Source organism: Balaenoptera ricei, chromosome 15 (assembly GCF_028023285.1).
Source record: "Balaenoptera ricei isolate mBalRic1 chromosome 15, mBalRic1.hap2, whole genome shotgun sequence".
Classification (NCBI taxonomy): domain Eukaryota; kingdom Metazoa; phylum Chordata; class Mammalia; order Artiodactyla; family Balaenopteridae; genus Balaenoptera; species Balaenoptera ricei.
In genome coordinates, this window is record NC_082653.1 from 51,447,584 (window position 1) to 51,461,669 (window position 14,086).

At 55.9% G+C, this 14,086-nt stretch overlaps 1 protein-coding gene across 1 annotated transcript; it reads right to left on the reverse strand.

Moving 5' to 3' along the window:
* Positions 1-1,858: 1,858 nt before the first annotated feature.
* On the reverse strand, positions 1,859-3,185 carry LOC132348653 (tryptase-like). Its single transcript, XM_059896397.1, has 5 exons — positions 3,141-3,185; positions 2,786-2,973; positions 2,410-2,675; positions 2,097-2,260; positions 1,859-2,023 (listed from the first exon to the last, which is right to left on the reverse strand). Exons 1-5 carry the CDS (start codon positions 3,183-3,185, stop codon positions 1,859-1,861), a joined length of 828 nt encoding a protein of 275 aa, XP_059752380.1.
* Between the last annotated feature and the right edge of the window lie 10,901 nt (positions 3,186-14,086).

Here is a 14,086-nt window from a genome sequence, read left to right on the forward strand (position 1 = left end):
GGGCTCCACAAAGGCCTCCTGCAGGCTCCCCCCCCACCCCTTGGGCAGATCGCAGATAGAAAGCCCTCCTTCCCTGGAAAAGTAGAGCTCATCTTAGCAGCCAGAACCATGTGATATCATTCACACACTGGAGAAACAGGGTCTGATCCAACTAGGAACAAGTTTCTGCCAGGGCTCACAGCAGGAACGGGTGCTGTGGGAGCAGGGGGCGGACCCCGTGGGAGCGCTTCCCAGCTGGGCAGTCACCTGGGGTTGCAGGGGCCACCCCCCTCTCTGCTGTCTCCCTACCTGAAGGCTCTGACCCTAGACCTGCCCCACGCCTTGCTGGCCTCTCGCCCGCAGCCCCGGTGCACAGACCCCTCCTCACCCCTTCCCCGTGAGAGCAGGTACAGAAGGGGGCTGGGTCAGGATAGGACTTGTGATCCTCCACCGTGGCTGTGAACACAATGGCAGGCTGTGTCCAATGCAGAGCTGGCTTCAGGATAGGGTCCAAGCCCTTCTCTCCACGCAGCAAAGCAGGAGCCCAGCAACACTGGGACGGCGGGCCTCCTGACCCACTTAGCTGCCTCTGGGCTGGTCTAGGTGGTGGGAGGTGCCATCCAGGGCTCTACCTGGCTGAGGCTGGGGCCTGTTTGCTCTGACCCGGGTGGGCAGCGAGTTCCCAGCATAGGGCCCAGGGCTGCAGCCAGCCCCTCCCCCACTGCCCACCTGCCCAGCCCCCACCCCACTCCCCACCTGCCCAGCCCCTCCCAGGAGGTGCCAGGGCTCCCTCTGGTGGAGACTCTGTGGACTGCAGGGCTTCCCAGAGTGGGCGGCCCTGGTGTGGGCTTGGGGGCAGGGCACAGCTGGACCTGGAGTGATGGGGTCTGCAGACTCTCCTGCGTGTGACCTTGGCCTCAGTTCCCACAGGGAGAATATGCTGACCTGGCCCGGACCCAGGGCTGCTGCAGTGGTTCTTCCCCCAGACCCAGCCTCTGGCCTGCAATCTCCCTGCTAGAGAGGGGTCATAGGTCAAGGGTTAGAGGGCAGGAGGATGGGACAGTTGACGAGTTTCTGTGCAGAAACAAGGACGTGGAGCACAGCCCTCATCCAGTTCACCACACCACCTGCAGTCAAGTCCTGGCCCCTGGCCAAATAGAGGCCCTCCAGGTCATCCCGGAGGCAGAGTGGGTGACGACCAGGACGCCAGGGAGTCGGGGAGTCTCCATCCTCAGTCTCGCATGCCTGGGCTTGCCTGGCAGCCCTCCCCGGGGGCCATCCCCTGGGCTGGGTAGTCCTGGTTGTTGGTCTTGGGATGGGTGGGGTGGCGCTGGGGGAGGGGACAGGCTGCAAAAGCGAAATGGAGGGACCTGGCTGAGGGGGACGATGCTCCGGCTCTTGAACCCATTGCTGGGTACCTGGTGCTCCGAGAATCATCTAAATGGCCCGTGTTTCTTTATCTGTCCCGAAAGCATGATGCCACTCACCAAAAAGAGATACAAGCCAGTGTGCAGAGAAGTCAGCCCCGGGTACAAGGGGCAGGGTGAGGGCCATCCCCACAACAAGGCATTTGCTCAGGAGCCGGGGGCCCACAGAGAGGGTGGCTGCGCCTGGCTGGGCCCTGGACCCTTCCCTCTCCCTCAGCGACACCCACAGCCAGAAACACAGCGACGACCACGTCTGCTTTCCATGATCTTTAATGAGCATTAGTGCCCACTGCCCGCTCCCTGGGCTTGGGGCAGGGGCGTCAGCAGGGGGTGCTCAGGGCAGGGGGCCAGGGAAGGTGGGGAAGGACGCCGCCTCACCAGGAAGCAGCGGTGTGGGGACAGGAGGGGGCTGGCTTCTCTGCTGACCCAGGTGGCAACCCTGGGGACCAGGCTCAGGGCTCCTCGGGGACGTACTGGTGGATCCAGTCCAAGTAGTGGGTGATGCGGGTATAGATGCCTGGCCAGTTGGACTGAGCACAGCCGTCGCCCCAGCTGACTACACCTGCCTGCAGCCAGGTGCCATTCACCTTGCAGACCAGGGGCCCTCCGGAGTCGCCCTGGGGAGGGGAGGGGTCAGCGGTGGCTGTGAGGCCTGAGCGTCTAGGGGCTGCAGGGGGATGTGAGACCCACCTGGCAGGAGTCCCTCTTGCTATTCCCGGCACACAGCATGTCGTCCCGGACGATCGGGATGTTGTCCCCTGTGTACAGGCCAGTGTGGTATTTCATGTCACAGATGCTGTTTTCTACAATGGGGACCTTCACCTGCCTCAGGGGAAATGGCGGTGGCAGGGGTTCTGGGGGTGAGAGAGGAAGGATGCTGCATCAGGAGAGTGTGGGGTCACCGCCCTGTGCTGGCCGGTTGGGACCCTGTTCCCCAGAGGAAACCCCAGGTGGTGGAGCCATGATGTGCCCAAGTCCCCCTCCAGCGATCCCTGACACTCACCTCCACTGTTCAAGTTGCCCCAGCCTGTCACCCAGCACCGAGTCCCCGGGCGAAAGGTCTCCGAGGCAGGGGGCAGGGTGACCGGATGGACGCGGCTGGAGATGTTCACGGGGTCCCCAAGCTCCAGCAGGGCGATGTCCGCCCCGTTCTTAGCTATGTAGTAGTTGGGGTGGGGGATGACCCTGCTGATGGGCAACAGCTCGTCCTGGTAATAGAGGTGCTGCTCCCGCAGCTGCACCCTGAGGACTGTGGGGTCTTGGACTTTCCTGGGGAGAGAGGGGGCACCTACTCAGGGGCTGAGCCACCTCCGGGACACCCAGGAGCGTGAGTGGAGCCCCAGGCCCACCCTTACCCGCCAGGCCCTGTGGAGACTCACGGTCCGACGCAGTGGGCCGCAGTCAGCACCCACCAGGGGTGGATCAGGGAGCCCCTGCAGATGTGTTTCCAGTACTGGGTGCTGAATCTCAGGCTCACCTGCCAGGGCCACTTGCTCCCAGAGGCCTCCCGTCCCCCTACGATGCCTGCTCGCTGCAGGGCCTGGTCTGGGACTGGGGCAGGAAGTGCCTTCAGGACACGACACGGCCCGGCCGCAGGGCTCAGCCCTTCCCTGTGCCAGCACCACCCTGGGCTTCTCTGAACCCACCCACCCATCCCTGGGCTTGTGGGGGGTGGGGTGAGGGGACAGAAACAGCACGGGCCCAGGGTCAGGACTCACCAGTGGCCGCATGGACCAGGCTCACCAGGAGGGGCAGCGCCAGCACCAGCAGATGGAGCATCTGGAAGGAGCATGGAAGGGCAGCAGGAGCTTGGCTGGGGGTCTGTGGGGTGTGGGTTCTGCGGGGTGGGGGGTCTGGGGGTGCGGGTTCTGCAGGGTATGGGGTGCAGGTGGAGTCGGGGCCCCCGGTGATCGGGGGGTCAGTCCAGGCCAGGGTTCTGGGGCCTCAGTGCTCCGGATCTGAGTCTTGGCCACCCTGTTCCACGGTGACACCCAGATGTTGGGGTCCTGCTGGGGGTTCTCACCTTGGCCGGTCGAGCTGCTTTTGCCCAGCCCGCTCTCCCTGCCCCTTTATCCTCACAGAGCAGGACAGGGTCAGGGGAAGGGTGCTGGTCATCCAATCCAGAGGGGAGGAAGTGGATGACTCAGACCCAGTACCTGAGTCCCTCTGGCCAGGAAGGGGCCCTGCAGCCCCCGCCCCAGATGGCAGACCCGATTCCTCTGTGAAGTCGGACAACGTTCATCTCTGGGTGTTATCTGAGCAGTTAACTCTGCCATCAGTGGAACCTTGTTATCTGGTGATCTGAGCGCCATCAGCAGAGGGACAGGCAGAGGGAAGTGAAGGGAAGATGACAGGAGAGGCCAGCACCAGCCTTCCCTGGACACTCCCCCACCAGACCCAGCACCACTGTCCCTGTCCATCCATCGACCCCACTTCCTTACTCTCCCCTGGGCCTGCTCGTCACCCGGGGCCTCCAGCCCACCTCCCCACCTGACAGCCTCCTGGACCCCTGCTTCCCCCGACACCGCCACCCAAGTGGTTCCTCCTGTGCCCTAAGGGAGCCTTGCTCTGTCCCCACCCTGCCCAGACACCAACCTGGCTCTGGGGCCCGCCTGTCCCTGGCTATAGCAGAATCCGTCCCAAGTGACCAAGTGTTCAGCCCTGCCCCCTCCAGATTTTGGGTCAGCTGTTTGCCCTGTGACCTCGGGTCTCTAATGGGATCAAGAAAATGTGTTGATTTGCAGTTTGTCTCGGGTGTGAGCAATGCTCTGTCTGGCTGTGGACATCTCTGAGTCTCTGAGTTGTGTATGATATTAGGTCAGACCCAGGCTCTGATTTTCCCATCGAGGTATCTAGCTGTTTTAACACATTTTTGAAAAAACCATCCTTTACCCACTGAATTACCTTGTCATCTTTCTCACAAATCACCTGGCCTTGTGTACGTCTATTTCAGGCTTTCTCCAGTTCCGCGCATTTTAACTAGAGCGCACTGTTGAGATTAGTTTGCTGAGCATTTCTGTTCGCCACAAATGGGTGTTGAATTTTGTAAAATTCTTTCTCTGCATCTAAGGAAGTGATAATACTTTTGCTGTTTTAGTTTGTTAATATGGTGAGTTACCTTGATTGATTTTCACATGTTAAACTAACCTTATATTCCTGCAATGAATTGTACTTGGCCATGATCTGCCATTTTTTTTATATTCTTAAGAACTCAATTTGCTAAAATTGTATTAAGTATTTTGGTGTCTCTTTTTTTTTTTTTTTTTAAATTTTATTTATTTATTTATTTATTTATTTATTTATTTATTTATTTATTTATGGCTGTGTTGGGTCTTTGTTTCTGTGCGAGGGCTTTCTCTAGTTGTGGCAAGTGGGGGCCACTCTTCATCGTGGTGCGCGGGGCCTCTCACTATCGCGGCCTCTCTTGTTGTGGAGCACAGGCTCCAGATGCGCAGGCTCAGTAGTTGTGGCTCACGGGCCTAGTTGCTCCGCGGCATGTGGGATCTTCCCAGACCAGGGCTCGAACCCGTGTCCCCTGCATTGGCAGGCAGATTCTCAACCACTGCGCCACCAGGGAAGCCTTTGGTGTCTCTTTATAGGACAGATGCTGGTCTGTGGTTTTCTTTTCTTATAATGTCTCTGTTTGGTTTTCTTATCAAAACTCCTCTTGGTCATGACGTATTATCTTCCTTGTATATCTCTGCATTCAATTTGCTAATATTTTGTTTAATTCTTGCATCTATGTTGATAAGGGATATTGGTCTGTAGTTTCCTTTCTCTAACATCTTTGTCTAATTTTGGTAGACAGAGTAGTCCTGACCTTATCAAATCATTTGGGAAGTGTTTCTTCCTCTTCTATTTTCTGGAATAAATTATGTAGGTTTGATGTTATTTCTGCCTTAAATGTGTGGTAGATTTACCAGTGAAATCATCTGGGTTTGAAGTTTTGTTTGGGAAATTGGGGGTGGGGCTAGAAATTCAATTTAAAAAAATAGACATAGGACTACTGAGTGTATCTATTTCTTCTTAAGTGTTTTTGTGGTAGTTTGTATCTCTCAAGGACTTAGTTCAATTCAAATTTCTGGGTACGGATTACTGACAATGTTTATTATCGGTTGGACATGTCGCAGGTCTGCAATGACGCCCCTCTTGGCTTCTGGGCGTTGAGGTTTGTGTCTTCTCTCTGTTTCTCTAGTATAGTCTGGATGACGTTTAATCCACTTTGCTTCTTTTCAAAGAGCCAGCTCTTGGGCTCGTGGGTTCTTCTCTGTCACTTCCCAGAGAGCGAGCCCCGTGCTGTCTCTCTCTTGCCTTGGATTTCAGGTTGGTTGCCTGCCCTGCAGCCCCAGTTCCTGAGGCTTCAAGAAAAGCTGTGAGCTTGCAGTTTGTCTGACTTTTTGTTTTCTTTTAATGGTGAGAGTGATGCTCTTTTGAGTATCTGAGGTCCCCAGGCAGAAGCCAGCACATGAATTCATTCTCTGCGTGCTCAGCCCCCGTCTAGTCTTTTTTTTTTAATAAATTTATTTATTGTTGGCTGCGTTGGGTCTTCATTGCTGCGCGTGGGCTTTCTCTAGTTGCGACGAGCGGGGGCTACTCTTCGTTGCGGTGTGCAGGCTTCTCATTGCAGTGGCTTCTCTTGTTGCGGAGCACAGGCTCTAGGTGTGCGGGCTTCAGTAGTTGTGGCACATGGGCTCAGCAGTTGTGGCTCACGGGCTCAGTAGTTGTGGCTCACAGCCTCTAGAGCGCAGGCTCAGTATTTGTGGCGCACGGGCTTAGTTGTTCTGCGGCATGTGGAATCTTCCCGGACCAGGGCTCGAACCCGTGTTCCCTGCATTGGCAGGCAGATTCTTAACCACTGCGCCACCAGGGAAGTCCCCCCTGTCTAGTCTTGAAGGCGAGCTCCTGCCACACCAGGAGCCCAGGCCTAGGCTCTAAATCCACCCCCTGCCCCCCCTCCACACGGGCTGTGTCTCCTGCAGCGTCCACTCGTCTAGGTCGGAACGCGCCCACTGACGGCCATGGCCGCACAGTTTGGTGGGAGAACGTGAGGGCCTCGGAGTGACCAGGTGAGCACACTGATGCTCCCGCTGCTGGCAGGCCTTCGAGGGTGACCACAGGGCAGGGGGAGGGGTGCCTGGCCCTCTCCAGCCCCCTCCTGCCCTCCTGCTTGAACCTGTGCCCTCACAGACCCCAGCCAAACTTGGGCCCCAGGGCTCTGCTGTCTCAGGATCTGCCTCTGTGCAGATGGCCCTCAATGGATCTGACCACTAGGACCCCGCCCAGCCAGATGGAGGGGGATCAGTCCCTGGCAGTGGGGGGGGCAGGAGAAAGAGCCTGTGGTGCTGAGGGCTGGAGACAAAGGTCTCTGCAGATGGGCTCCCGGAATGTCAGGACAAAGAGCGGGGAGGGCCAGGGTCCATTAGGCAAGGTGGGTGCTGAGGGCCCCCGGGGTTCCCCATCCTGAGTGAGCCCTTGCAGCTGTTCTATGGCTGGAAGAGGCTACTGCTGTTGCCCTGGCGGATCCCAGGGTCACTTAGTAGAGACCGAGTCACAGCAGGATGCAGCCTGGGGGAGGGAGAAGGGGAGGGTCGTGGCACAGCCCCAGCCGCAGCCCCCCTCCCGGCGTCCCGGCGTCCAGCTGCTCCCCCCGAGTATGGGCAGATGGTGGCCTCCCGGAGGAAGCTCCTAACTGGAGCAAGATCTGAGGCAAGCAACGCCCCCGCTTTGTGGGTTCTCTACGTCAGGGGCGCCCTGGGCCTTGGAAAGGGGCGGCAGGGCTTGGGGGGGCTTCTACCCCAGGGAGAGGCCAGGCTGAACCAGCATCCTCCCTAGGGGATGGCACCTGGGTGCTCAGGGTCCTGCACTCCGGGCCCCCGGGCTTATGGGCTGCAGGAGACCCCCCAGGCCAGGAGGGCATCGCCTGGGCCAGGATGCCCCTCCCTGTGCCTCCGCCTGCGTGCCTTCAAATGGGGACAGAAATAGCACCATGTCACAGAGACCACGTCCAGGGGACCACACAACAGTGCCAGGATGGCCTCAGTGGCCCGTGGGCTGTGCCACCACCTGGAGCCCCACACTCAGAAGGCCTCGTGCCCACTCACTGCTGTGCTGTCACCGTTTTGGGATCTGTAGTAATTTTTTAACAAGGGGCCCTGCATTTTCAGTTTGTGCTGCCACCCGCCCCCACCCAGATTACACAGCGGATCATGGGTGCCTGTGGTGTTTCTTCCAGGCAGCAGGCCTGAGCCCCTGCAGGTAGGAAGCCCTGTGGGGAGTGTGGTGTGTTCCTTTCCCATGGCCTCTGGAAGGAGTTACCAAACTTTGTCATGTACCGACACGTTTATTACCCTATGGTTCTGGAGGTCACGTGTCTGACATGGGTCTCCTGGGCTAAAGTCAAGTGTCGGCAGGCTGTTTTCTTCCTGGCGGCTCCAGGGGAGAATGTGTTTCCTCACTTTTTTTTTTTTCTTTTTTTTTTTAAATTAATTAATTAATTAATTAAGTTTTGACTGTGTTGGGTCTTCGTTTCTGTGCGAGGGCTTTCTCTAGTTGCGGCAAGCGGGGGCCACTCTTCATCGCGGTGCGCGGGCCTCTCACTATCGCGGCTTCTTGTTGCGGAGCACAGGCTCCAGACGCGCAGGCTCAGTAATTGCGGCTCACGGGCCCAGTTGCTCCGCGGCATGTGGGATCCTCCCAGACCAGGGCTCGAACCCGTGTCCCCTGCATTGGCAGGCAGATTCTCAACCACTGCGCCACCAGGGAAGCCCCTGTTTCCTCACTTTTGCAGCCTCTGGAGGCACTGTGTTCCTGGGCTCCTGGCTCCTCTGCCATCTTCAGAGCCACATGGTGCAGCTCTCTGACCCTGCGGCCTTCTTCCCGGCTCCTCTGACCACAGCTGGGGAAGAGTCTGTGATTTTTAAGGATTCACATGATGACATTGGGCCCATCGGGTAACCCAGGGTAACCTCCCATCTCGTCACCAGAAGCACATCTGCGAAGCCCTGTAAACTGGCAGGATCACAGGTTCTGGGCATTAGGATGAGGACATCTTGGAGGGGCCATCCTTTTGCCCCCCACATATGTAATGGGGTGCAGGTGGGGAGCGGGGTCCCCAGTGCTGGAGTGAATTGAGCCGGGACAGGTGAGGGCCCTGAAGTGGGACCCAGGGATGGCACTGGGGGTCCCAGAGTCAGAGGACCTGGGTTTTTCCAGACCTGCCCCCGCCCTCCATACAGGGTGACCCCAGGCCTCCTGGGCCCTAGGAGGGGCAGCCTGGGCTCCGATTCCTCCCTCCCCCACCCTATGCTTGGCTGATAGGGACAGGTCCCCTCCCCCAGGGCCACCCTCCCAGGTGTGCAGTCCTCACGGGCTCAGCGCAGGCCCCGTACACAGAAGTGTTGTCACTGTCATCCTTATGTGTATTTGTCACCGGGTCAAACGTGGAGCATGCACTTTTGAGCCGCGGCTCCGGGCCTGGTGCTGGTGGGAAGGAGACAAGTCCGTGCCCCGCTCCCCAGCCCTGTGGATCATCAGGCAGCTCCCCACCCGCCCCCGTGATTCAGTTTCCCCCCACCTGAGAGGGGGAGGCTGACCTAGAGTGTCTCAGAGGGACCCACAAGCGTGTGCTTAGGAGCCAGGCTGGGAGCTGGGGCAGGAAGGAGGGAGGGGCAGGAAAGTCCCAGCCCCTCCCAGAGGTCCTAATCAGCTCTGTCATCAGGCCCTGGCCGGACAGAGGACGGTTAGGAAGGGCAGCTAGGCAGCTGGTGCTGTGCCTGACTGATCTGTGACGGAGACCACGGGACCTGGAGACAGGTGGGGGGACAGGGACACCGGGCAGGGGGGCGAGCTGGCACAGAGACTGCAGTCACAGGGCCTGAGCTGTCTCCACTGGGCTCAGTCTGGGCCTCAAACTGTATTCTGTATTTCTTTTTTTTTTAATGTAATTTTTTAGAATAAGTTTAGATGTGTAGAAAAATTTCAAAGTCAGTGTAGATGCACCCATATACTCCTCATCCAAGCTCCTCTCTTGTTTCGTTTTGTTTTATTTGGTTGTGCTGGTTCTTAGTTGCAGCAGGCAGGCTCTTTAGTTGAAGCTCAAGGGCTCCTTAGTTGTGGCATGCGAACTCTTAGTTGTGGCATGCATGTGGGATCTAGTTGCCTGACAAAGGATCGAACCCAGGCCCCCTGGGAACGCGGAGTCTTAACCTCTCGACCACCAGGGAAGTCCCTTCCTCTCTTGTTAACATCTTCCTTTGGTATGAGTCACTTGTTATAATTATGAACCAATATGATGCATTATATTAACTAAAGTCCATAGTTTATTCACATTTACTTACTTTTCCCCTAGTGTCCTCTGTCTGTCCCAGGCCCCCAACCGGGCCCCACGTGACATTTAATTGTCTCGTCTCCCTGGTCCCCTCTGGGCTGGGACAGAGTCTCCAGGCTCATTTGGTGTATTTCCTGCCTCAGTCCCAGAATCGGTCCCAGCATCATTTCTCCGAGGAGACCAGTTCCCTTTACTGCAGGAGGACTTAGAGACCCAGATCCAGGCACAGAGTGTGCTCGTTACTCTTGGGGTGTCATTGCCCTCCGGCCCCCACGGCTGACAGAGCCAGGCTGTGTGTGTACTGACTGGTGTGTATCCTTGTAGCCGTGGTATCTTTATACGCATCCACCTGCATCTACGTGAAGCTACACTCGGCTTCAGACTCACGTCTCCACCTCGGATGCATCAGTGCAGGGGTCACTCCAGGCTCCACCCCTGCTGACTTGGAACCTCCCACCCAGGTGAGAAGTCGGCTCCCTCGGGTCCCCATCCCGTCCCTCAGCTGCTCACGTCCAGCCTGGACGGCAGTGTGGAGACTACTCCCTACACCCCATGGGAACTGACTTCATCAACAGAGTGCATGCCGTGTGCGGCCCCTTAGCCCTTAGTCTCACGGTCCCACTCAGTCCCAGGGTGACCCAGGCGGCACCTGGTGCCCAGGGAGGTGGTTCCAAACACTCGTGAACAGTGGGTTGTCCTGCCTTGTTTGCACTTGGGTCACAGGACTGCACCTCAGGATGTTCATCTCGCACCTGCGGGGGGACTTCTGGCTGTTTCCTGTTGGGGGCATGAACAGGGAGCTGCTGTGAACGGCGCTGTTCAAGTCTTTTTGTGGAGGTCTCAGCTTTCTTTGAATGTTTCCCTGTACAAGAGGACTCCAGGCCCCTCCCGTCACTTCTCCAGGGAGCCCAGCCCCTCGGGGGCAAATAGTGTTTAGAAACCGAACCTTGTGATGGGTGACGCTGAGGCTCTTGGGGTTTCCCGGGATATAGCTAGGGAATGCACACACGGGCTGACACGTGAGCACACACGGGCTCCCACACCTCACATCTACAGTTCAATATCTATATTGAAACCACCAGCTCTTCCCAGTCCCAGTTCCACACTGCGGGGTTTACTGCAATCCCCTCTCTGGCGGGTGAAACCCGGTTCCAGTCCCTAATCCCTCAATTTGTTTGGGTAGTGCCCACGTGTCACCATCTCCCATCTGTTACCCTCTCCCGAGCACAAGCCCTTTCGCTCAGCAGCACCCTCGCCTCTTCTCTGCAGCGTGACCCCCTCTCGGGCGAGCGCACTCCCACCTGGACCTGCCCGGCCCAGGCTTTGGACTGCACGGCTCAGAGGAAGGTGGGGCAGACTGTGGGCAGAGCCCGTGACGTTCCAGCATTTCAGAGGGTGTGTGGCAGCGTCTCCTTCCATCTGCACTTTCTCGATGAGTGAGCAGGTGTTTCTTGGTCGTGGTTCATCTTTAAGGAAGTGTCTACACAAGCTGTTGCCCATTTAAATCACGTTGGGCGTTGTCTCAGGGGGTTGTAGGAGTTCTCTCCTCTCCCTCCTTTCTTTCTAAATCTGGATACAAGTCCTTTATCAGATACATGCATTACAGATATTTTTCTCCAGTTAGGGGATTGTACTTTCTTTTCTTAACAGTGTCACTCTAAGTTTAAGTTTTAAATTTTGGCAAAGTCCCATTTACCAATTTTTTGTTTCTTTTAGTCGTTTTTGAGTCCCCTCTGCCTTCCTCCAGGTCATGAGGATTTTCTGCTATGGTTTCTTCTGGGTGTTTTACAGTTTTAACGTCTACATTTAAGTGTAAGATCCATTTTGAATGAATTACAAGTCGAGCATCAAGACTCTTGTCTTTTCCCACACAGATGACACAGTTGTTCCAGAAACATTTGTTAAGAAGGCCACCCTTACTCTCTCTTGAAAACAAGTGACCATGTACGTGTGGGTCTTTTTCTGGGCTACTGTTCTATCCATCTGTACATTACCCTCCATTAATACCACACTCTCATGGTTACTGCAGCTTTATTGTAAGTCACCAAGAGCTCAGCGTGCGATCCACACTGTGAGTCAGTGCCTGGGGTCCCCTGTGTGGACTCGTATCCGGGTGACTCCACAGCACAGGGCTGCTGCCCCCCTTTCCCTACAGCCTGTCCCCTCCCCAAGAGCCTCCCCCGCTGTCCTGCAGAGACCACCAGCCAGGACTACCAGGCCCAGGGGGCAGCCCCAATTGGCCAGACATGCTGTGTCCCCACGGCCTGGGGAGGCCTGCCAGGCGAGCCCAGGCGTATGAGGCAGAGGATGGGGACTCCCTGACTCCTTGGCATCCTGGTCCTAACCCCACCCTGCCCCCAGGACAACCTGAAGCACCTCTGGTCAGCCAGTACCTGACTGCAGGTGGCGTGGTGAGCTGAGTGAGGGCTTTGGCCACCCTAACTGACCCACATCCCAGGCTCTCCTGCCCTCTCGCCCTCTGACTCTTTTTTTTTTTTTTATAGGTATTTTTTATAGTGGGTAATGTGAAGACTTCAGATGAAATAGATTGAGAAACTGATTGGAAATTGAATGCAAACTAAGACCACTTGACTGTTACTGAAATGAATAGCCCAGTTTGCTTTTTTTTTTTTTTTTTTTAAAGAAATTCACGTTCTTTCATTTATTTATTTATTTATTTATTTATTTATGATTGTGTTGAGTCTTCGTTTCTGTGCGAGGGCTTTCTCTAGTTGCGGCAAGTGGGGACCACTCTTCATCGCAGTGCGCGGGCCTCTCACCATCGCGGCCTCTCTTGTTGCGGAGCACAGGCTCCAGACGCGCAGGCTCAGTAATTGTGGCTCACGGGCCTAGTTGCTCCGTGGCATGTGGGATCTTCCCAGACCAGGGCTCGAACCCGTGTCCCCTGCATTGGCAGGCAGATTCTCAACCACTGCGCCACCAGGGAAGCCCCCGCCCTCTGACTCTTGACCCATGACCCTCCCCAGCAGGGAGGGCGAAGACCACAGGCTGGGCCTGGAGGAAGAACCACTGCAGCAGCCCTGGGTCCGGCGCAGCTCAGCATCCTCTCCGCGTGGGAACTGAGGCCAAAGTCACACGTAGGAGAGTCTGCAGACACCAGAGCTCCAGGTCCAGCTGTCCACCCCCCACGCCCACGCGCAGGGCTGCCTGCTCCTCGGAGGTCCCAGGCCAGGGCTGCAGCTGCAGTCAGGCCTCCACTCTGCGACCGCGACCCGGTGGGCAGGTAAGGGGTGGCCGGACGGCGAGTACCTCCCGTCCCAGCATCTGTCCAGCCCCGCCCGGCAGGTGCTACAGTGCCTCTGCTTTTCAAGCCAGGCGCTCCCTCTGGTGGACACGCGGGGAACTGCAGGACTCCGGACGGAGCTGAGCTCGCAGCAGAAATAAACCCACTTTGCTTGTGGGTGACACGATCACATACATAGAAAAACAAAAATCTTCTGCAAACACCAGAATAAGTGAATTCAGCGAGGCTGTGAGGCACAAAATCAATATGCAGAAAATACTGTATTTCTAAATATCATCCACCAGTAATTGGAAAATAAAAAATGCAAAACTATTTCCTATAGAATTAAAAAAAAAGAAACCCACTAACGATACATTTAAAGAAAGGTGTGCAAAGCCTCTACAACAAAAAGTACAAAACATCGCTGAGAGACATTTTAAGAGCCCTAAAGAGAGATGTGTCATGTTTCTGGATTGTTAAGATATCAATTCTATCCATTTTGATTTATAGCCTCATGCAATCCAAATCAATATGCCAGCAGCCTTACATCTTGCAGAGACTGACAGTCTGATTCTAAAGTTAATATGAAAATGGAAAGGACCTGGGATAGCCAAGAAAATTCAGAGGAAAAAGACAAAGATGGCTCACTCATCCTCTCCAACATCAAGACATACTCTAGAGCTGTAGTAACCAAGACCATGCATTAGGGAAGGATGCACACAAAGATAAAAGGAACAGAACAGAGTAGATATAGATCCCAGAACTGCAGGACCACTTGATTCACGACCACTATGTCACTGATATTGAATGGGGAATGGGTGGCCTTTTCGATCAATTGTGCTGGGCTGATAAGATAAGCGTGTGGGGAGAAGTGAAACTGGGGCCCCATTTACATCAGACACAAAACTTAATTCACGATGGGTTTATGTGAAACATGGGTGTTGACACAATGAAGCTTCTATACAAAACAGGAGAGTATCTTCAGTACCATGGAGTTCTTCTCACCCACAGAAGGGAGTCAGTTCCATATGCACACAACCACCTGGGTGGAACTCAGCATCATTCCACTGAGCAGAGGACATCCACACGGCACGTGTGACCCTTCCATGT